Source organism: Ochlerotatus camptorhynchus, unplaced genomic scaffold, assembly GCF_037179485.1.
Source record: "Ochlerotatus camptorhynchus isolate MF236.1 unplaced genomic scaffold, CSIRO-AGI_Acam_v1.1 ptg000066l, whole genome shotgun sequence".
Taxonomy (NCBI): Eukaryota; Metazoa; Arthropoda; class Insecta; order Diptera; family Culicidae; genus Ochlerotatus; species Ochlerotatus camptorhynchus.
The window spans coordinates 1,272,294-1,296,098 of record NW_027040556.1 but is presented as its reverse complement, the minus strand read 5'-3'; the positions used below and the strand labels follow the sequence as shown (position 1 = coordinate 1,296,098).

Here is a 23,805-nt window from a genome sequence, read left to right as displayed (position 1 = left end):
GACAAATTTTCAAATCATAAAGATTTTAAAATGTTTTGTTATCTTATCGATAAATCGACCTTAGTAAAAAAAAATGGTTAACTCCTGGAACTACATATCTCTTAGTTTGAAATGCTCATGATTTAAAGTTCCCTAGGTCATTAGTTACACATGTTTTTCATTACCATAAAATGTAGCCTTAGCAAATTAATAACACTTGAAAAAAATATGACTAATGAGTAGGTTTTTCGTTGAGGGAAAATAACTTTGTAAAAAAGAGATGCCTTAAAATAATAAATAAAGAAAATTCTCTTGTCTGGGATGTTCAATTTACGTCTGGCTTACTTAATCTTGAATTTCTGTGTATGGGGCTTGACAAATTATTAAAATTTATAATATATTTCTCAAGGATTTCATTAGGATCAATCCAAAATATTTGCAGAGTTATTTTCAGGTTTAGTTCTGTAAATTCCCTCCAAAACATTCTAAAAAATCACTGTGATTAAGCTAGCAATGCTCCATACGAATTTTTCTCTGAATTTCCTTCAAATTCTTCTTAAACTGCCTTTAAAAGAATCTCTGGAATTAAAACTCTCCTTACAATTTCCTTGGAAGTTTCTTCAGAATCCTCTGTAGCGCTACTCAGAATTGCTACTAAAATTTGCTCAACATTTTGCTGCGAATCAATCTCACAGGAATCCTTCTAGAAATTGCTGGGAATTTCCTCTAAAACCCAATAAATTAGCTTTGATTTTTTTTAGCTTGATACTTGATTATTATGCTTGATTTTAAACTCGGACTTTACTTCAATACGCCGATTTCAGCGTGTTAGAGAAATACCCCAAATTTCAAAAAGCACGGCTAAAAAAAACCTACTTTCATTTTACTCACGCAATACACTTGCATGAGCATCAAATGTCATTTTTATAGTTGGGAGGAAGTGCTATACTTATATCAACATGTAGCTTTAGTGTGATAATTTATTAGCTAGAGAAAGTTCAGAAGATCCTGCACGATGATGTAGGATTTGGCCGAATGCCAATAGGCCGATCGCCATTTGGCCGAACGCTTTAATGTTGAGTAGATCCCCTCTGGCAACGCCTATGGTTTTGCCAAAGTTGCTGAAATCAAGCTTACCTAAGACCTAAATGCACAATTCGGGGGTTAGTGTGGCCTATTTCAAATGTAAAACAATACCGACAAACGGTAGACTGTTTACCCTAAAACTCACAACATACCAATCGTACAACCCAATTTTTTTTATATAGATCTCAAATAACACATTTGAGATCACTGTTCTGTTTTGATAGAATATCTGAAATACGTCCTCTGAATATTTAAAAAGTAGACATTCATAATAGTACTTGACCAATCTGAAGTCCTTAAAACTTATTCAGATTTAATAAGTTCATAGCATTTTGCTGTCTTGGGAAAATATTCGAGAGATCTTTTGAACTTTCCCAAATCACTTTGCTGTCCTTTGAGTTTTGGAACAGTTGAAGATATCCAGAATAATAATTGATCATTATGAAGTTTTGAACGTATAGCCAGACGACTTGACTAAAATCATCGATTCGCTGGAGATCATTTGAATAATTCCCCATCATTCTACTGTGTTGAAAGAATATTCGAGAGATATCGTTTGATTTTTATGAATATTGAGGATTTTTTTCATTATATTTGACCAATCTGAAGTCCTAGAAATTTTCGACAGGACTTTTCGTAGAATTTTCTAGAACCTTACTTAATTTTGGCAAACTATTCTAAGATCCTGGAGTGTCTAAGAAGTTCAATGAACTTACGGAGCTTGGGAGGAGTACACAGAACTTCTGAAATTTTCACGGATCTTCTAAAATATTCACAGAACTTCAGAGAAGTGCACGAAACTACGAAGAATCATATGGATTTTCATAGAATTCAAGAGAGACTTATGGAATTTCATGCTAATTAAAATAAGTTTCTGAAATTTTTGAAAAAAAAAATCACGAACATCAAAAAAGTTTTTATTGCCTTCGAGAAAATCACGGAACTTCGGAAGTGAACGGATCTCTCAGATGTTCGCGGCTCTTCATAAAATTCTAGACGACACTTTCTAGAAGTTTACGATCCTTCCGAGAAGTTATAGAGAACCTTATTGATTTTTTGTTAAATTAGAAGAAGTTTATAGAGCTTTCTAGAGGTTCACGGAACATCCGAGAAGTGCACTGATTTTCCAAGAAGATCACGAATCTTCATATAATTCGAGTGAACCTTATAGAATGTACGGCAACATAATAGAATTTGCCAGTATTTTCAAGAAGTTCACTAAACTAACAATAAACTCTGAAGTTTACCGAACTTCTGAGAAGGATTCCTCTACTAATGCATCTAAGACAAAAAATGGGGTTGTACGCATTGGTGACGTAGGACTACGTAATCTTATAAAATAAATTTCATTTGTTAACTGCAGCATGAGCTTGTGTGCTGTGTAGGAATAGGATTTTTTTTTAGTAAGACTATGATTTCCCTGAAAAGAACCTTTTGATATGAATTTCAGTTGGGACATTTTCAGAAATTTAACTCTTTTGGGAAATCTTGGTGGACTTGAAAAGGACCGATGGTAATATAGTACAGGCTTAAAGCCTTTGGAAGATGATGATGACGTGTAGGCTGGATCAGCAAGTCGGACCGGGCAATCCCATAATCTTCGGTTCAATGAGTGGGCACTCGCCCGTCTGCCGACTGGTTGTAAGGCCGAGGAATATCAGTGTCCACTCAGCTAAAGCTCCTCGCCTTTTTAGTTTTTCTCGTTAAACTCCTTCTCTCGCCAATTTGGTAAATCTTAGCCTTTAGCAGAAAGACGCTTCACAGTTTTTTCGGCGAATATATGATCCTGTTTCACGTCATGGTTCTTCTCTATGCCTGTTCTGATAAATTAGTAGTTTTATTTATTTTCTCTACTGCGCTTAATCAAACGAGTAGAAATAAGAAGAGATGTCAATAACGCGCTCGAATAATTGAAAATTCGATAAATATTTATAGCTGGAAAAATCTTTACGATTAAGCATCCCTGGAAAATAGTGTGATTTCATGTTTTTTGGTGGTCCTTCGAAAATGTCGAACAGCAGAATTGCAACCAGCAATTGCAACCCAAGAACCAAAAGCGGTGATATGCTAGTTTTCATTGCTATGACGACGATAAGGGGCTTATAAGCAGAAGGGTGAAAGTCAATTCTCTTCATCGATTTCCTCTTTAGATGACCATGGCTTCACTAACCTATTTCGCACTATTTCTGCTATGCTCTTCTATCTTCCAGAACATCAAACGTATCAATGAATGTGTTTGCCGTCGAGTTATTAACGAAACAGAAAGTCGATGAAGAGAATCGATCAAAATCACTTGCACCCCTGCTTCCAAGTTTGGTTACAAGATTACAACTCTGGAGAGCAATTGGGTGATGAGTGTGCAAAATGTTACGCAATTGCATCCTCCCTATTCGCACACGGTCGAAGATCTGAGGCGAATGCCACTTCGACTTGTTTCGTCTACTAACAACTCTCTGATGACAGTTTTGAGGAAGCAGCATATGCATGTACGAAATTGGTGGATTTGCAAGTTATTTCGACGCTTTGGGACAATGCTTGACATTTACCACTTTTCAAAAGTTGGAAACATTGCTCGACATCGATGCGTAGAAATATTTCTGATCGATTGGTGATAAAAATATTGTAATTGGTCCAAGGGCAGCTGAGTTATTAAAGTTCTAAATCTTTCATAATTTCGTTACATGTTCCATTTTTGGTTTTCGCATAGTGTTTTTTTTTCTGGAATTCAAGAAGAATTTCTCCAGAAATTCGTTCATTTCAACAGAAGTTCTCCTCTACGAATCTCTGGATTCCTATAGAAATCTCAGCACGGTTCCTTATGTTACCTGAGGGAAAATAAATGCAATAATCCCAGAACAAAGTTTCCAGAAATCCTAGGAGGAACCCTCTAAGAATCCATCAGCACTCACAGGGTTATTTTAGAAAGAATCCTCAATCCTCAAGAAATGCCGGAATGTTACCTACTGAAATCCTAGACCAAATTCAGTCGGTTTTAGATCCTCGTTGCGCAGCAGGATATGGTGTCGGTCATTATTTTCAATCGCGATAGCGACTTTGCCGAGAGGGTCATTACGTTAATAGCTAACAATTGTTGTCAGTCCATGCAGTGTGCCGAAAGTGCTTCGGCAAATGTCCATAGTTAAGCCATGATCAGATAGAAGTTTCACGCATCACTTTTTTTTCCTCTGTTCGGGACATAACACCACTGCGACCAGTAATTTGATCTATTGTAGTATATCCCTTGTCCTTAGTTCAGTGCATGTCGTATTACTCCATAGCTATTGAGAAATTATGAACTATTCGGTTTTGATACAGTTGTCATTCTTGCCTACATCGCAAGGAATCGATTCTAATTGAATTCCTTAGCAACAAAATTAAGGAATGACACCGATAATGACCATGCATCAGAACCCTAGTCTTAACCACTTCAATGTTTAACAACGGAACAACGAATAGAAGATTAGGAATCACATATATGAAGACTAACTTACTCAATTTTTCCTTGTTTCAAGATCATCCTCGGTGGACAAAGTCAAGTTTTGTCATTATCAACAAGGGATAAAAAGTATTAAGGACTAAGATGTGTTCCTTTGATTACTGAAAAATCCTATTCCCCTTGTTTGAAGTAGTCAAGACTAGGAATCGGTGGTATATCTTAAATCCCGTAACGTACCACGAAAAGGTGATCTACCCAAGTTACGGGGCACTTGGTGAGGGTTTGTCTCCTGGACGAGGATCTTTTTTCTCGGAGAACGACACCGTCTTCAAGGATCTTTCAGGTGTCTTGGTCCAGCGGATCATCCTTGAGAGCCGACTGCGGCACTTGGTACGCTTAAAATTTCGGACGGAAACCATCCCGGGCCTGCCGAAGATTGGGCTGGAGCTAAAGTATACATACAAACAGTCTCTTTCACCGGAGGCAAGACTGATTGCACTCACACAGAAACACGAGTCTATCCGAAAGAGAATGGCTGCGTGCTTCATCCTCTCTTGGTCAGAGCGTAAAATTATTGACTGCTCAGGCTGAGTGTGAAAGCACTACACTGTTCAATCCATTGCTCTGTCCAGACCAGGGCTGGCAAATGTCATTTTCAATGAAAGATCTCACGCGATATTTACAGAGATACTTCTGTCACTATCATTGGATGAGAAAACGATGATTGTGCTTGATCATTGAAAATGCCAAGAAAGCTAATGATAGGTAGTGGCGTCTCGTGATAGTGAGAGGACCTGTTTTCTCATCGTCAAATGATGGCCGTGATATTTACCAGCTCTGGTCCAGACCCTAGGCGAGTAAGAGAGGTGACACAGTCGGAAGAAGTGTTAGTTTGTTTACTAAAATGAACCATGCCCATTTTGTTATGGCAAGTTTGCTATAAGAAATGCTCCTCGTGTTTATAAGCGAAATTCACATCAAAGATTGATTAATTGCGTAGGAAATCAGTTTGACACGGCATTTGTGACCAGCATACACCTTCCGGTCGTATGAAACAGGTCAAAAACTGCCCAAATCCGCTGATAAAAATTTTTGTTTTGAATTTCTGTATAGCAAAATAGTGAACTTTTCGTGAACATTAACGGCAAAGAACTCACCAACACTGGAAGACCTGAGTTCCTGCCCACCTGTCATTTTCCATATCGGTCCAGACCGTTTGTACCAAACGGTAAAGGACGAGACAATGAAAGAGCCAACCGCATACCTTCGCTCACAAGAGCATATGAGATGAGACATTTTTCCATAGAAAATGTACACTCATTCATCCATACCATCACGGAAGAATTAACGTGCTGACTGAGCTACTGACTGAGTGCTCGGCTGTCAGTGACTCGTTTACCTCCCGATCATTCGGACTCTCACAAAGCAGTGGATGATGAGGCTGATGGCAGTTCATATTCATATGAAAATGTCTCATTGAACCTGACTGTTCTGCGCACTGCTCTTGGTGCACCGAATGGGAGATTACAGTTTAATCTAGATTTTCCAAAATCAGCGTATTATCGTTGATGGAGCTTACCGCTATTAGAATGAATACATCAGGAATCGGAAATCCGTTTTAAAATTACCGGAGGTAATTTAAAAATAGAAACACATTTGATTTGGGTTTGGTGCTCATAGACTGAATTCTTGCGTCTAAAAAGAAGAAATTATTGTGAAGTAATGAAATTGGGTTGTTAGCGGAATGCTTTAATAAAACAGCAAAAAAAGGTTATCTTCCATTTAATTCCACTTAATTAATTTTGGTATCCATGACAGATACGTATTTCGACTACAATGTGCAGTCTTCATCAGTGGGAATGACACTGATGAAGACTGCACATTGTAGTCGAAATACGTATCTGTCATGGATACCAAAATTAATTAAGTGGAATTAAATGGAAGATAACCTTTTTTTGCTGTTTTATTTAAGAAATTATTATTTATCGGAACCAATAAAAAAATAAATAATGCATTGGAAAAAAATCTACTTATTTGATAAATCTATGAAATCGGTAATTTTTTCTAACTGTATCAAAATACTGTGAAAAATCTGTATGGCATCACTGACTGACTGTAGCGTTGTTTGCTCTTTTATTTTGGACATGTTAATGAGAAAAAAAAAATAGATGAAAAGTGAGAAACGAGCAACGGATTTTGGTACATTTAATTTCTCACTAAACCTTGCTAATTTACTCACAAATTCACATACAATTCCCTTGTACTCGCTGTTCAATTTCAATATAGGTTTGGAGCGATTTACTGGAAGTGGTTATGTGAGAGAAATGAGAAGACATTTACTCAGTTCTAGTCATTGTCTGAGTGGTTTTTCTCATAATTTTCACTCACTTGCCCACTTATGTTCTTCTTCTGCTTATTACTAACGGCATACTAGCTTATTATGTGCTCTCAACTTAGTGTTCTGGATGCACTTCCACGGTTATTCATTGCGAGCTTTCGATGCCTGTACCATTTTTGCATTCGTATAATTGTGAGGTAAGAACCCAGGCACCTCCAGCATGGTCGTGCTGTGTAGCTGCGCCTTTACCGACTGAGCTAAGAGAGGCCCCACTTATGTTCGTACACGACAAATATACGTGAAGTTTGAGTTCTGCTAACTCAAACCGGCACTTTGATCTGCGAGCTCGAATTTTAGTAATAAGGGTTGAAGGTAGCTTTAATTTGATTGCGTGCAATTCTTCGGGTTGTCATTACTGATCTCCTTCTCAAAATTAAGTTAGTTGTACTAAAGTATGTAATCACTCAACATTGAGTTCCTTCGCGGAAAACTAGTTATGGATTGTGGAAATCGCATTTTAATCTCCACGTTGATAAGATTTGCTCTTGAGCAGTTCTTCGTCAAAAGTCGAATCGGAACAACTCGACTTTCTCCGATTTGCATAATTGTATGTTATGGGTTCACAGTTTTACATAAATTTGGCCATTTTGGATGTTGTATTTTTTTTCAAAATCGCAGCTTAATTTTGAAATAAATTGCAGCACGAAAACGTCACTTGTGATCGAAGACAAAGTTGTAAAGTCTTTCTGGGAAAAATTTATATGGTATTTTTTGAAAGTTATTTTAAACCATGGACACTTGAAATCGTGGAATAAGATTTTTAGCCAAATATTTGATTTTTTTTTTCTAGCACGATTTTTTATGTAATATCTACAGAGGAGTTCACTTTCGAACCCCTTCGGATACGGTTGTGTTTTAGATTTGCTCTCTGTTTTGTGCGTGCGTTCGCTTTCGTAGTTTTCGGTTGCTTTTGCCTGATTGGCGCTGACACTCTGCCTCCCGGACGGTTATACGTGTGTGATTGATGTAAGTTTTAGAATCGAGAAAGAAAACGTGATTCATCATGTTTGCAAGCTACGTTGTTTGTTTTTTTTTTCTTCGCTTGTGCTTCCGGAACAGAAATTTGAGGCAACGCGAGTGATAGTTTTTTATTTCAGTTTTGAAAAGTTTTGGGTCCCGGGCGCAATTCTTTGATTTGGAATGGTTTGTGCTGATGTTTCCCCCTCTGTTGCTTAGGTGCCTGCTCTCGCTTTCTTTTGTTGCCGGTGTGACTCGACCGCGCTGATCTATTGTTAGGTTTTTGCGATGTGCATTGCTTTTGTGCTTGGAAAAAAAGCGAAGAAACGTGATATTAAGTTATTGTGTGGAGGAGGAATTGTTCAAAAATGACTAGAAAAAAAAATATGCGTGGAAGCATCGGGAATGCGCTCCCAGGTGTAATGATTTGCTGAGTACGTTCCAGTTGAAGATTGTTGAAAAGTGTATTTGTGGTGATGCAAATTATGGTTTAGATGACGCATGGCTTCAAACATTTTGTATATCCAAATAAAACATATTACATACTTAATACGCACAGGGCGTCGTCTGTTGATTATTGCCACGGGTATATCGTGGAAGTCCCAGGTACCCGGTTCAAGTTTTAGTTGGCGGCTGTGGCTCTTCTTGACCTTCTACCCCCTGAGTAGTAAGTGTGAATAAGGGCGCCTGTGTGATATTTTGCTGTACCTAATGTGGATATCTAGTGCATCCTGCTCCCATAACTTGTTGATGACACCCTGTCTTGCCTCAAAAAAATTAATCATTTGTTGAATTACTAGTCTTCACAACATAAAAGGCACCATAACGGAGCATGAGATTTGATCAAATTATTCGCAGTTCTACTTCTCTAACGCCCCCGGCTGGGTAAGCGATAGCAGCTGACACACACACAAACATAATATCTACAGAGGAAACAATATTTCAGTAATTTTAAGTGGTTATCTAGATAAAGACGCTTGTTTGCAAAAAGATTAAAAATCAAGCAACCTTGGTTTTAAATGCTCCTGTAGTACAATTTTCATGAGATTTATTTAAAACATAAATTATAAATATTGTAGATGTACTTTTTTGAGATATCCCAGTTTTTAACTTCTTTTTTAAAGTTTCTACTTAAAATTCCTTAACAGAAATAAGCGTGTTTATTTCGACGTCTTTTCGGTCAGAAGTGCTACAATTTATTGAAAAATGTCAAAAACGCCAATTTGATAAAAAATTAAGATCCAAAATTGCGGAATCTTGGCAAAAATGTGAATGATTGCCCATAACACATAATTATGCAAAGTTGCAGTCCAAATTTTTGTTTTATCCCATTTGGTCTGGAACTGGTCTCTTGCGACACAATATTTGAAAGACTGATAGAGACGTGCCTCTCAAAAGTATGTAAAAGTGAAAGTTGTATACTTTCTTCCTACCGTGGTCCGGATCTTCTTACCCATTCAGAGTTGGATGTATAGAGCTAGAAAGTCTGCGAATATCAAAATATTGCTTTTAAGTCAACATCATTTGGGCTGTTCTAGTAAATCGAAACCATTAACTCTCAAGCAACACCAAAGACGGTTCTGCCAATAACAACCATCATGCCCATCAGAAACCTCTGAAACGTTTTCCCATATCCGTCCATAGCATTAAATTCATTACGATACAAATGTGCAGAGTACATTGTACATATCATTTTCACCAACCGTCCTTCTTCCCTCCATTTAATCACCAACTCTTAAGAAAACCATGTCCACTTTTTGTACGCGCATTCGCTCACCTTAGCTCTATCTCTTTCTCGTCAATTTCAGCCAACCACTCCAGCGTATCACCCGAACCCGCCAACATATTACCAGGTGAGTTGCGAGTCCACATTTTGAGCTACGCGAAGCTCGCTATCAGGCGAACGATAATGTCCTCGCCCGAAAGTGCGTGTGCCTGTGCGATGTTGATAATTCCACCCGATGATAACTATATTTCAACCCGCTCGGTGACGACGGGTAAAGTTCCAAGAGCTAAATCGATTCAGTCGGAGGACACCACATGCATCAAGATAGCACCACATCAATTTTATCTTAATTGCGGTCAAGCGGTACCCTCGGTTTTTTCGCTACCGTTTATTTTTTTTTTTTTCGTGGATCCACATCACATCACGAGGATCGGAGGACGACGGACACGAGCAATGTGCGGTGAGGCTTATGTTTCGATGTCGATTTCCATCCGTCCGCCGCGTGGAATCTTGATATTACAGGTCCAAAGAGGAATCAAGCAATTTTAATGAGCTAATTAGGGACGAATTCGGGGTCGGATGATGGGTTGTAAGTTGGGTAAACAAGAGGGTTCGGTTGGCGATGGGGTGAAATTTGAATTTTTTTTTGTGAAATATTACGGTTCGTCGCTGAGTCGATCGTTGCAGTCTCCCCTTGATATATTTTTTTTTTGAGGAAAAATCTCTGATCCCAACATCGCCCGGTAACAATTACACTTTTCATTGCGCCTTCCAATTGATTTTGATGGGTATCGAATATGGTTGCAAGGGGGTTTTTTTTTGCAATGCAACAACTGCTTCGCAATGAACATCACCGGTGTTCATTAGCGTGATCGTTATTTGGTGATACGTACATTTCGCTTTTGGTTTACGGTCGGCAATAGATTGCTCTTTTTTTTTTGGTTTTGAGCACAATGTGCCAAATGGCGATGTAAAATTACTGATTAGTTACGGCGATAAAAAATGATGTTCCGTAAAACTGAGCACTGTTCAATGGCAGCCTTGAAATAGAACTCATTTCCAGGGTGATCACTCGAGAAGGATAACCTGGAAAATCTGGATGATTGGAGGATATTTTTTAATACCTATATAATTATGTTGTATTAAAAATTCTATGTCCGATATCTCGAATATTTCACTTTGAATCTATTTATTTATTTATTTCATCAACCGATGTAGACTAGTACAAATACATATACAAATTTGTTTTTCTTAAGAATATTAAAAAATATATTGTCAGCTATTATATTTTTACTTCCTACGAGTTATGATTCCGTATGGAGTTAAAATATTGTTTTAGTTTATGCCGAGACATTGAAAAGTCAATGGTTTCGCAGTATTGATTGTAAGACGCCATCATGCGATTTAATGGCCCAAATTTTGTATAATTTGTGCGATGATGGGTTACGGCAAATAAATTTCGATTTCTGAGTTGTCGAGTAGGTACATAAAAATTTAATTTTGATAAAAGTTCTGCTGAGTTAATGCGCTGCGAAACGATATCGTTTACAAACGAAACCATTGCATATTCACGACGCTCTTTTAATGTTTGTATGTTTATAAGCATGCAGCGTGCTTCATATGATGGAAGAGGAAATGATGTCCAACCTAATTTACGAAGGGCATATAATAGAAATTGCTTTTGTACTGATTCTAATCTTTCTTCGTGCGTGATTGAAAATGGAGACCATACAATGCTGCAATATTCCAGTATTGACCTCACATAGGCAATATATAGTGTTTTAATTGTGTATGGGTCCTGAAAGTTATAGCAAAAGCGCTTGATAAAGCCTAGCATGTTATTTGCCCTGTGAATAATTGTATTGTAATGGTCTATGAAAGTTAGTTTGGAGTCTAAGATAATCCCTAAATCCCTGACTCTTTCACATTTTTCTACATTCTGATTTCCTAATGCAATTGAAATGTTTGATGGTGTTCTTTTTCTGCTAAATGATATTAAGTTGCATTTTTTTACATTCAGTTCTAATAGGCTTTTTTTACACCATGTGTAGAATATGTGTATTTCACTCTGGAATATATTGATGTCTTCATCATTTTTTATTTCCAAAAAGAGCTTCATGTCGTCGGCATAGATTAGCAATTTTATTTTTTTGAGAATGAAGGAAATGTCGTTTACGTACAGAATAAAAAGAAGAGGTCCCAGATGAGAGCCTTGCGGGACTCCTGAGGTGACTTGAATTGGGGTCGATTTCTTTCCGTTGAATTTAATTATTTGTTGGCGGTTAGTTAAATATGATTCAAGCCATTTCAGGAGTCCTGGCTCAATTCCAATTTTTTTCAATTTGAAAAGAAGCATTGGTATGTCAATTCGGTCAAATGCCTTGCTAAAGTCTGTATAGAGAGCTTCTACGTGGTTTCCATTATCCATTGCATTTAATGAATAGTCTATAAATTCAAGTAAATGTGTCGAGGTCGAACGTCCTTTAAAGAAGCCGTGTTGCATGTCAGTAATTCTATTTTTGGTTTGAAGAAATAATTTTTCATTTACAATTGCCTCGAAAAGCTTTGGAATGCAAGAGATAATGGCTATTCCACGATAATTACGTACGTCAGATTTTCGGCCAGATTTAAAAATAGGTACTAAAAATGAGCTTTTCCATATTTTTGGGAAGGTTCCGGATTCCAGTGACATATTAAAAAGCCAAAACAATGGAGCAGTGAGTTCCATTGCTAGACTTTTTAAAAATACTGGAGGAATTCCGTCAGGTCCAGGACCTTTTGAGGCGTCTAAATTCTTTAAAGCCTGCAAAATATCCTGCACTTGAAGTTGATTGACGCCAATGTCCCTTGAAAATTCTGAATGAAATGCAAAATAATCGCGGTCGCGATCTTCATCGGAAAATGTCGTATAGATTTCTTGAAAAAAAATTGCAAAAAGCTTACAATTTTTTTCCGAGCTATCCCCGACACGTTCGTCAAGATGCATTATTGATGGAAAATTGTCAGATTTTAATTTGGTTTTTACGTAATTAAAGAAGTTCTTTGGGCAGGACTTTATTTCAAGTTCAGTTTTTGAATTAAATTCTTCAAATGCATTACTGATGGCTAAATCTAGTTGATCGCATAAGTCCAAATAGATAGCCAAATTTTCACTATTATTGTGTTTTTTGTAATGTTTATGTGCTTTCTGTTTTCGATTTTTTAAGTTTTTTATTTGTCTGTTATACCAGACTGGATTTTTTGTGCTTCTGTAGCGTCTTTTTTTCTTCAAAGGTATTTCTTCCAAAATTATTCCTGATAAAATTTGGTAGAAGATGTCTACAGCAGTTTCGACATTTCCTTCATTCCTTAGAATTATTTGCCAATTGACGCTGTTTAATTTATGTTTGATTTTTTCGTAGTCTGCTAATTTGTATTCAAAGACTTCCTCGTATTCGCAGTCGTTGGGTCTTTGGTATTCGTGTACAAATAAAGAATATTCAATTGCTGTGTGAAACGCTTCGTTTTTCCACAATGGGTTTAATGATTCGGTCACACAGAAATCTTCATAAATATTCGTTAGTAAAAAGTCCAAATAGCAATTTTGTTGATTTTTGATGTGGTTAATTTGGTTCAGTCCTAAATTAGCAGTTTTGTCAAAAATGAACTGCAATGTTTCATTCTTGAATAATTCTTCATGTTCGGTGCTATGCACTCTTCATTAATACGTTAGTTTTAGGGCATTGGTGTCTTCGTAGCAATTGTTTATAATTAAACAACCCTTCATTTTATGAAAACGTCGATTAGGGTGGTCCTCATTTCCATTGCAATCATGAATTACACTTTTTCGTATGAAGCTACAGGTTGACCTTCTGGAGCAAAGCTGTTTGTTTTCCGTACTGAATACCAATGCTACCGACGCCAGGGAGGCAGCTTCCACACCTGGACCCTACCTATCGACCCATCAACTCATGGACCGGGGGCCAACGGCTTTACTTCGCTTCCGAAGGAAGGTGCGATCAGAGATGTTTTGCTTCAGTAAATCCCGATGGTGCCATCTGGGATTGAACCCAGGCCCTTTGGAGTGAGAGACAGTTACGCTCACCAATTCACCACCGGCGCCGCTTGAAGCAAATTTATGCCAATACAAAAATGTCCGATCTCAAACTAAGGTACACAATATTAGTCAGGACATCATAGAAAACCATGGTTAGTCTGTAAACCATAATGATCTTAATCCATACGCCAGAGTCATGAGTTCAAATCTCACCCAGATAAAGCACGAATAGCCAAAGAAGGTTATAGTTATCCATAAATTCAATATAAGATATCCGGCATGATTTGGATACTCCAACAATGTTATTTTTGTATTTGTATTTGTATTTATATTAGAAATTCATCGGACATCGTGGTCTTCATGAATTGAAAATTAATTTAAAAACTATTACACTCTGCACAAAATACCATCATTCTTGTCGACTCCGTCGTCGGTTTCGAAAAGCGTTAAAGTCAAACAAGCTATAATTATCTTGGAGTCTTCGGCTTATCACTTCGATAGGATTGTTGGATCCATACAATGTTCGTCTCGGTGGTTGGCGCAACAGCTGCCTTGATCGCAGCACACATTGAGGGGCGTAGTTGTTGAGTTGACTCAGCAAATTAGGGCTGTCTACTGTGGAGCATAACATCTTGGCGCCAAAGATGACTTGGTTGAACTTGCGTCTAACCACTAGCGGTTCAATACCTAGCAAGGAGACAGCCGTAATGGATCCAACCATGGTAAGCTACGCAGTGCATTGATTCTATTCGTGAAACCCACACAGCATCCATACGGCAGAAGCAAATTCAAGAATAGATCTAACTAACGAGCAATACAAGGATCGTAGGCAGAGAGGGTCATCAAACTCACTAGCTATCTTGAATATAAATCCTAGTTGTCGATTTGCTCCATCATTTTGAATGCAAGTTGATAATCCAGTACTACACCCAAATCTTTAACATTATCAACTCGATTCAGTACAGTACCATTGATAGCATAGGTATGTAGGGTAGAGTTTTTCATTCTTCGGAAGGATATGACGCAACATTTGGACACAGTGACAGTGAGATGATTCAAAGCACACCAGCACGCACTGCTCCCTACAACTAAGTAGATTTTCAAATCATTTGCGTAGAACATCACGCAGCAGTTTTCAAGGAGGTGGGACGCATCATTGAACGTGGACAACAGCGGCCTCCAGTTGCTCCATTGTGGCACTCCGCATCGAGAAATGAATGGTACCGATGCGGCTGATCCAATTTTCACAAACAATTGACGATCAGTTAAATATGATCTCAGCCACCTACAAATCCTCGAAGATGTATCGAACGCAGCCTTTTTGTGTCCGTGTAGATACTGTCGACTTGACCTCCTTGATCCATTTCGTTGATACAAAACGACGAATCCATACTGAGATGTCGAGATGTATGTTTTGCAGACTTGAAACATTACGTCGTTAATAATTATCTCAAAGCATTTGGATCCAGCAGGTAACGAACTTATTCCACGATAGTTCGACACATCCACTTTACTGCCTTTCTCGAAGATTGGCAGCATGTATGACACTTTCCAATCAACGTGCGGCTGCTTTTTTTTAGATTCTTGCGGCATTTTTCAGCTTCCTAAATGCATCCTCCACCATCGTCTGGCTAACGTCAAAAATGTCTATGTCATAAACATCCAACGGCAGGGACCTTGTTTCATCCATTGGAGACGGGGTCTGGAACACACTTGCAAAACGTGTAGCAAACAGTTCGCATTTCGCTTCTGCAGAGGAAGCAGATTGATCGTCCAAGCGCATGGTAGATGGAAGGTCCGGAACTGCTTCGGATAGCTGCGAGTAGCTCGGTTGAATGCCAACTTTGTGAACTCATTTTTTAGCATTGAGAATCGTTTCAGCATCTTGGATCTAATACGTCCAAGGTACAGTAAACAAGAGTTAGACCAAGCAAGTTTCTTCCGAGGTGTTGACAACGGAACACAGTGTGTGAAGCAATTGCGTAGTATTCCATTGAAGCAGCTACGTCGCTACATTGACAAACAGTGGACCAATCAACTTGCGAAAGCGTAGAGTTGGGTGCGTCGTAATCAACATTACTAAAGTCACGATCATGTTTGTCAATGTCTTCAACGAATGGAGTTACCGTCGAAGAATACACCGTGAAAACGAGTGCTGGATGATGGGGGTGAGTATCGCCAACTGAATCCGGGGCCTCGTCAACTGTTCTGTCCAAGTGTTTGCGTGTCACAATCCGCTGTCTCAATCCCCCAAATGCAAGACTGTTCAGAAGTGTGCGGCAAGCTTGAGACAAGCTCGATTCGAGGAGGGTTGAAGTCTCCGAGTAGGATGAACCCATCATTGATATTCATCATGCGATTGATTTCGGAAACAACGTCTACATGTGATTGGATGCATTCGCAATGAGCGGATTTTTCTGGCGGTATGAACGAAACACTGACAAAGATTGACTCTGATTCGCATGAAATCTTTACACAGATGTTCTCCACGCTCGTACCCGAAGAGGTCTGCACTACCGTTGCTTCAAGTTTGCTTGAAACAGCTGTCAAAACATCTCCACCGCGCGTTCTGGAACTGTTCAAAGCAGAACGATCGGTTCGAAAAACGGTGAATCTGTTCGGCCGTCGAGGCACGTTTCCGTAACTGTTATCCGAAATTGCGAGAAAGACGTTGGTGATTTTGGTTTTAAGTCCACGGAGGGACAATCGAGTCGGGTGTACTTTCTCTGTCGATTAATGAGTTTAAATCACTCCCATGGGTTGTACAGCAACACTTCGAATAGTGCTGAAACGCGAAAATGAATCAGGCACCGGATTGCTTCGATTGGAGTCATACTTGCCTGAGGTTGAACCTTGGAAGACCCGGTCACCAGCCTCAACAACAGGGCCAGAACGACTATGACGACAGGAACCAGCAAGCTTGACTGAGTTGAGGAGATCAGGGGCTTCCATGATGCAACCGGCAGTGCGTTCTGGTTCAGCATGTTCATTGGTGTGATGACCGATATTCATTGCATTCGAACTGTGCATCTTTGTATTCCACAAAATGTTGTTTGGCTTATAGAACTTCAAGATCTTGGCTCCTGACTGTCTTGAAAATAGTGACCTAGCCACTAAAAAGTGACCTGCCACCAGTCCTGTATGTCGGGAAAAGCAAGAGCCCTGAGCAGGAGAAACGCATTAAAAAAAGTTCTGCAAATCTTCCTGGAGTTTAGATCTTCATCATCTTCTTCTTCTTATTCGGATTTGGAAAAGAAAAGTTATATTTAGTTATTGTGTGGCTGACTAGAGAAAAATATGCGTATTAGCATCGGGAATGCGCTCCCGGATATATTGATTTGGTGAGTACGCTCCAGTTGAAGCTTGTTCTTATACATGACTAGACCAACAGTTGGGGTGGGCGGAATGGCCGGGCGTGGGCAGTGGCTTTGAACGCAGATGCCTCTAGAGTCAAAGCAATCAAATCATCATCCGATAGAGCAAACTTCCTTTATAGAATGGCACTGTTAGTTTGTGGGGGAGTGTTTTGATTCTCGAGGATCTTGTGTTTGAAGTCTTGCTTTTGTGGGCAGCGTGCTTGATGGTCGGTCTGGTGTGGCTGGTGGCTCGTCCGCTCGTGCTGGTGCCCCTATCATGTATGGGAAAAATTCCCCTATCTGGTGGTGGTGTTGGCATGCGTGGGCGGAATGCCGGTTGCGCTGGTTTGGGGTCGGATGCGTTGTTTGCAGGAGCGGATGCGTCCCTTCGGGATAGTAATTTATTCATTTTCTCATTTCCCGTTTGCCAGAGGGATGACCTCGATCACGTGAGGCATGTCCCTCGATTTTTACGGTTAGGTGACTACGAAAATTTCATTGTGATTTTTTTTCACAACGCGATCGTAGCTTGTATATTGTGATATGAGGGGCTTGGTGGCCTTACAGTGACCATTTTTGCTTTTTTTTTTCCTCTGTTCGGGACATAACACCACTGCGACCAGTAGTTTGATCTATTGTAGTATATCCCGTGTCCTTAGTTTAGTGCATGTCGTATTACTCCATCACTATTGAGAAATGATGAAGTATTCGGTTTTGATACAGTTGTCATTCTTGCCTTCATCGCAAGGAATCGATTCTAACTGAAAGGTTCCGCTATTTATACCCTTCGGAGTTGGAACACCCTCCAAAGGCGTGCCCCTTTGTCAGTCAAAATTTGATTCCTTAGCAACAAAATTAAGGTATGACACCGATAATGACCATGCATCAGAACCCTAGTCTTAACCCCTTCAAACTAGGGAACAACGATTAGAAGATTAGGAATCACATAGGTGAAGACTAACTAACTCATATTTCCTTGTTTCAAGATCATCCTCGGTCCAGGCAACCCAAGGACTTATCACTATCAACAAGGCATAAAAAATAACAAGGACTAAGATGTGTTCCTTTGATTACTGAAAAATCCTGTTCCCCTAGTTTGAAGAAGTCAGGACTAGGAATCGGTGGTAGATCTTACATCCCGTAACGTACCACGAAAAGGTGATCTACCCACGTTACGGGGCACATTTTTGCTTACTGAGCAGAACATCATAAGTTTAATCTCAAACCCCTCCACATTAAAGATTCGTTAATCACTCTATTTGTTAATGTGAATACTTTGGACTAACAACAAATCGATCATTGGTGTGTTGTGGTAAAAGGAGCTCGTTTGCCTAGTGGCGAACGTTTTTGCTTACTGAGCAGAATGTCATAGGTTCAATCCCAAGCTCCTTCGCGTTATATGATCGTTATGACATCAATTCAGCTTATGATTTACCAAAACGAAACCTGCTGCAATCCCAACCCTCTTACCGAATATCCCAGTGATTCCTCGTGGAAGTGCAGAGGTGTTCTCGGCTTCCATCAAAGCGAGTGTCACGTCAACACATTCCTATCCATTCCTTTCTTGACAGGTGTTCGGGCGCGGCCGGTGCTGGTGTTGCCTAGATTTAGATCACCAGTTTTAACACATTGAGGATGATTGCTAGTTCCAAGTATCGTCTATTGGTTCTCTGTGTAATTACAGCTGATCTGGCAATAACAGAGTAGCAACCGTGAGCGGTCAATCATGCTCATGCTCTTCTTCTTATTACTCGCATTTCAAGCTTATTGCATATCATATATTAGTTTATTGCGTGCTCTCAACTTAGTCTTCTAGATGCACTTCCCAATTATTAATTAAGCACTTTCGATGCCTTTACCATTTTTGCATTCTTACAATTGTGTGGCAAGTACCATCATACTCTTTGCCCAGGGAAGTCGAGAAATTTTCCAACCCAAAAAAATCTTAGACCGGACCTGGAATCGAACCCAGCCGCCTCCAGCATGGCTTTGCTTTGTAGCTGAGCCTTTACCGATTGAGCTAAGGGAGGCCCTTTCATGTCACAGGATCTTCACATTTCAACCAATCAAAATCTCATAATCTTGAGTAAAATCCTGATTTTGGACTTGAATTGATGTGTTCGGGAGATCTTTAAAATATACAATGCCTGAATAAGCTAAAGTATTTCTTTGGAACGTATCTCTGAATACCTTTGGAATCTTCATGAACATTTCCGTAGGATAATTTCAAAATGTTTTTAAAGATTTTTTAAAAGTTTAATAAAGGTGATTTTTAGTCACGTCTGAGCTATTTCATCACCAGACCAAAGTTTTTTTTTTGTATTATAGTCACTTTAATACATGTTAGGTTATTCGTGACTTGTTTGGAGATTTGAAGCGTTACCCTTAACATGAGTGTTATTTTCAGAATTTCCCTTAATACCCTTAATAATTGCATGATTATTTCCGGTATTTCTTAGAAGTTTCTCGATAACTGATTAAAAATTCTTATGATCTAGAAAAATCAGGAAATTCACTCTAAAATTTATGTTTATAAATTTGCTCTCCATAGTTTTTTTTTTAAATCCCTTCAACATATTCCTCAGAAATTGGTTGGCATGCCCTTTATAATTTCTAAAGTATTCTTCCAAAATTTCTTTGGATTTCACCTTCTAATTGTTTGGAAAATTTTCTGAGAATTCTGTTGAAATTCTTCTCAAAATGAGGGAATTTCTAGGAATTTTCTTGGAATTCTCATGAGACTCTCCCTAGTACGTCTTTAGAATCTCTTGGAACGCTGTTCAATTTTTGTTTTGAAGTAATTTTCAAAACTTCCTCTAGCAACCCTGTCGAAAATTCCATGAAACTATCTTCAAACTAGCTTGAAATTCTGTAAAGACTTTTTTTTCAATTCTATTAATTGATTTTGGAATTGTTATCGATATTCGATATTCACTCCTCAGAATTATTTGATTGATTGAGTGATTGAATAACTTTTAAGAGGTTTTCGATCGTATGTGATCATTAAGGAAAGTGTCAGAATTGTGTCCATATCGTCATTTAGTTTATCAGAATTCCTTCAAAGTTTGGATTTCTTTTGGATTTCCTGGAATTCTACACATAATTCCGATAGTTTTATCTTCAGAACCATATTGGAATTCACCTTCATTTTCTTGAAATGCTTCTCAAAATTCAAAGGACCACTACTTTCATCAAAACTAATTTGACATTCGGATCTAAATTCTCTTAATTCAAGATTTAGGTTTTTCTTTAATCTGAGATCTTAGAAATAGTGCAATATTTTAAATTTTAGTTTTTTCAAAGTCTGAATCTCGAAAAGTTCACAAGAATGTAAAAAACTGACCTAGCCTAGACTTCAATAAAACTCGTCTAGCAATCTATTACTTTATAGCATTTGGCAATGACCCACTCGGCTCAGTAGCGTTCGGCCTAATGCCTTTCGAGAAATTTGATGTAACTGAGACTTTTAAAAATATTTCAAATGTTCTCAGCCATTCCATAGCAAAACAATATAGTGGTTCTCAGAAATTCATAAAAAAAATTAGTTTTGTTTATTATCGCAAAATATTAGACCCATATTTTTTTAATTTGTCATTAGGGTGACCATTTCCAAAAAATGGCGTGGTCAAAAAATCGTTTTTTTTTTCAAAAATGACTTTTTGATAACTTTGTAACATGGTTACGACGCATGATAGTCTAGTCGCCTAGGAGTATTGAGTTAAAACCCAAAACTTGTTGAATTCAATAAAATATAAATCAAAAACGAAAAAAATAAAACACATCGCTGATTTTTTGATATGTTGTGTAAAAAAAGCCTACATTTTCAAGGAAATAAGGGAAATGGCTCTAATGTTGACCTATGGATCTAAGATGGTCCATCGCTAAAAACCTCCTGTTTATCAATTTTATCTAGATGAACCCGTCATTGGAACGGTACTAATGGATATTTTTGGTCGCTATTGAAAATTTAGTCGATTGCTAGTAGTGATTAATCCCAAATAGCTTGCTTGCAGTAACGGATAAAGGTGAGCCTTCTTCTTAACATCAGTTTAGAACTCGTACCACCTACGATTGTGTGCAACTTGAATGATGCTATGCTATGCTATGCTATTGAAAATCACGTCGATTGTTGAATTTATGCATGGGCCCAAATCAGGGGCATTTAGGCCGACATTACATCCATTTCCCTTATATAAAAATATTGCGCCCTCTGCCTACAAACCATGAAATCCAGAAAAGTCAAGTACAATCAGTATTTTTCAATAAGAAATCTAAATATCTTTTTAATCATCATATTTTTGCAAAAAAGTATTTTTAATTGCCTTTCGTTTTACATTTTGATCTTTGAAACCGGCTCAGTGGTTCAAAAGTTATGAATTTTTGAAAAACCACTGGACCACTGTACCATGGAAATGGTCGCCCTAATGTTAAAAAAAAAAATCAGGTCTAATATTTTGCAATAAATAACAAAACTGCCAATTTTGCTACGGAATGGCTACATACATTGAATATAAAACGTATGAATGGGACCATCAGGGCACCGGATTGAAGCGATTTGGATGGTAAGAGTGGAATTGCCAACTCCCCGTCGATAACATTTCGTGAATTGATGGCGAGTTCTTCTACCCACTCATTGGGACGTTCCCCCGTATGAAGACGTGTTCTACATCCGGTTGTAGGATTTTAGCACTGGAAGGAGATTCTCTAGAATTCGCGGATAGCAATTTTGAAAATTTCTCTCTAGCAACCTAAAATATAGATATATTATCGATTATTAGATTACTAGAACATTAGAGCCATTTCCCCAATACCGTTTTTGAGCTATGGCTGAAAAGCTTATGGTCTAAAATGCTCCAGAAACCGGGAAAACATGAAAAAAGACCGGAAATTGCAAAATGATTCTGCTTAGGATTTTGAATTCCATGAGAATAATCTCTGAATAATTTTGGAATGTTGATACGTTTTTTAAAATTTTCTCTGCATTTGTTAGAAATCATTCTGCGTTTGTTTGGAATTTTCAAAATTATAAAGAAAAGAATTACACATTATTGTAACCCTAGATATTTTTCAAAGCCAAGGACAATTTTTTAAAGGGACCATATTTTTTTTCAAATCTGGGATGTTGAAAACTTTTCGAAATATCACATTTTAAGTTACAAATCTCGATAAATCATGGAAATTTTCTAGCATAAATGTGTATTAAAACTTCTGTTAATACATATCACGATATGTTGAAACATTTCCTTGCTTCGAAATCTTAGTATCACGTGCACGGTTTTGAATACAATGTATTAATTTAAGGTTCAGTTGATTTTTATGCATTTTCAAAAAATTTCAAAGCAGTTTTTTCACCTATCAGTTTAGATTTTTTTGATTTTTTTTTAGATTAATTTTGCCATTTTACACAAAGTGAAGCGAGCTTTTGGCAATCTGAAATTATGCGGCGAAAAAAACTGCTTTTGAATGTTTCGAAAATGCATCAAAGTAAAATTAACCTTAATCTTTTACTCTAAAATTCGGTATAATGACCTATTCTGCCCGATAGCGTTCGGCTTTCTGACTTTCCATGACTCTACTTCTTTGTAAGTGTTGGTGCTTTAAAATCATTAAAGGACTCGTGAATAAAAATGTTATTCAAATTGAAGCGTTTAGCAAATAACGGGATATTGCAATTATATAAACGCTTTCGTGTTTAGCCGAATATTAAAATCGGGAACTTAGACTGTCCACCCAGCAATTCTCACTCGCTCATTTTTTTTTTCCATTTAAAAGTCAATAGTTTGGCGGATCGCCGTCGTCCCATTTCTCTCGCCATTATTAGCGAGGGAGAAAATCGCTCTGTCAACATTGTTCCCTCAGCCGCCTGGTGCCCGGCATCTATTTCGACATCCCAGTCAACCTTAATGGGAAAATAATTGCACGTGTAGCTCTTTCTCCGGTTAACCCGACCGCATCGATCGTGCGCCACTCTTTCTGCTGATTGTGCACACATTTAACGCAATTTCTCACCAAGTATGTTCCGACACAGTGCCTCTTCGAAGCAGAATAACGTGTCAAATTTGAATTAATGGAAACAAATTGTCTCACAACTTACGGACCGAACGTTCCTCCGCTGCGCCGCGCTCGTTGCTGGCTTTCGGTGTAGCAACCTGTAACAGTTTTTCTCTTCTTTGAAATCCTACCGTGGATGATGCAAAAAAAAAACACTTTTCTATCATGCAAAAGCTTCATTAACCGAATACTGGTTGGTACCTTTCGCCCGGTGTATATTTAGTCTCGAGAGGGCGAGACAGTGGATAAAAGGTTTAACACACTGTGGAGAAAAAAGAAGTGCGCGGTATCTCACAACAAATTACAGAGCTCGTCGAGTTTTGCTACAAATTAAATGCGACTCGATCAACAAAAATGGCAGAGTTAATCGCTTCGCGGGCTGCGATGCGTGGTAACTGTCGATTGATACACGCAAAGATGCACTTTTCAGTGAGATGATGCCCCCGGGGGTACAGCAAAAAAAAAATAAGCACATACACACACACCAAGCATGATTAATGTTTCCAGGCAGGAGGCACCAGCTTGGACAAATTTCAAAAACTGCGGCACGCAATCGAATTTATGATCAGTTTGGAAGATTTGAAGTTGCGCGCTTCCTGCAGATTGTTTTCCCGGTTCAGTGGCCACCATGCGTACGTTTTATGCAGTCCTATAGCTTAAAATTTTCGTTAATTTCTTTGACGTTTCATGCAGAAAATGTAATGGCAGTTCCTGCCGGGTACATATTAGCAAGATTTTCTATAGAACCTTCACGAGATGATTTTCTAGACGCAATGTAGT

At 38.3% G+C, this 23,805-nt stretch overlaps 1 protein-coding gene across 9 annotated transcripts in view; it reads left to right on the top strand.

Moving 5' to 3' along the window:
- The window catches only part of dsx (doublesex), a 499,608-nt gene that overhangs the window by 310,091 nt on the left and 165,712 nt on the right, over nucleotides 1-23,805 (top strand). For all 9 annotated transcript variants that reach the window (XM_065216665.1, XM_065216671.1, XM_065216668.1 and 6 more), the window contains one exon: nucleotides 9,665-9,709. In XM_065216665.1, coding sequence (XP_065072737.1) covers nucleotides 9,665-9,709 — 45 coding nt within the window. The remainder of the gene's footprint in view (nucleotides 1-9,664; nucleotides 9,710-23,805) is intronic.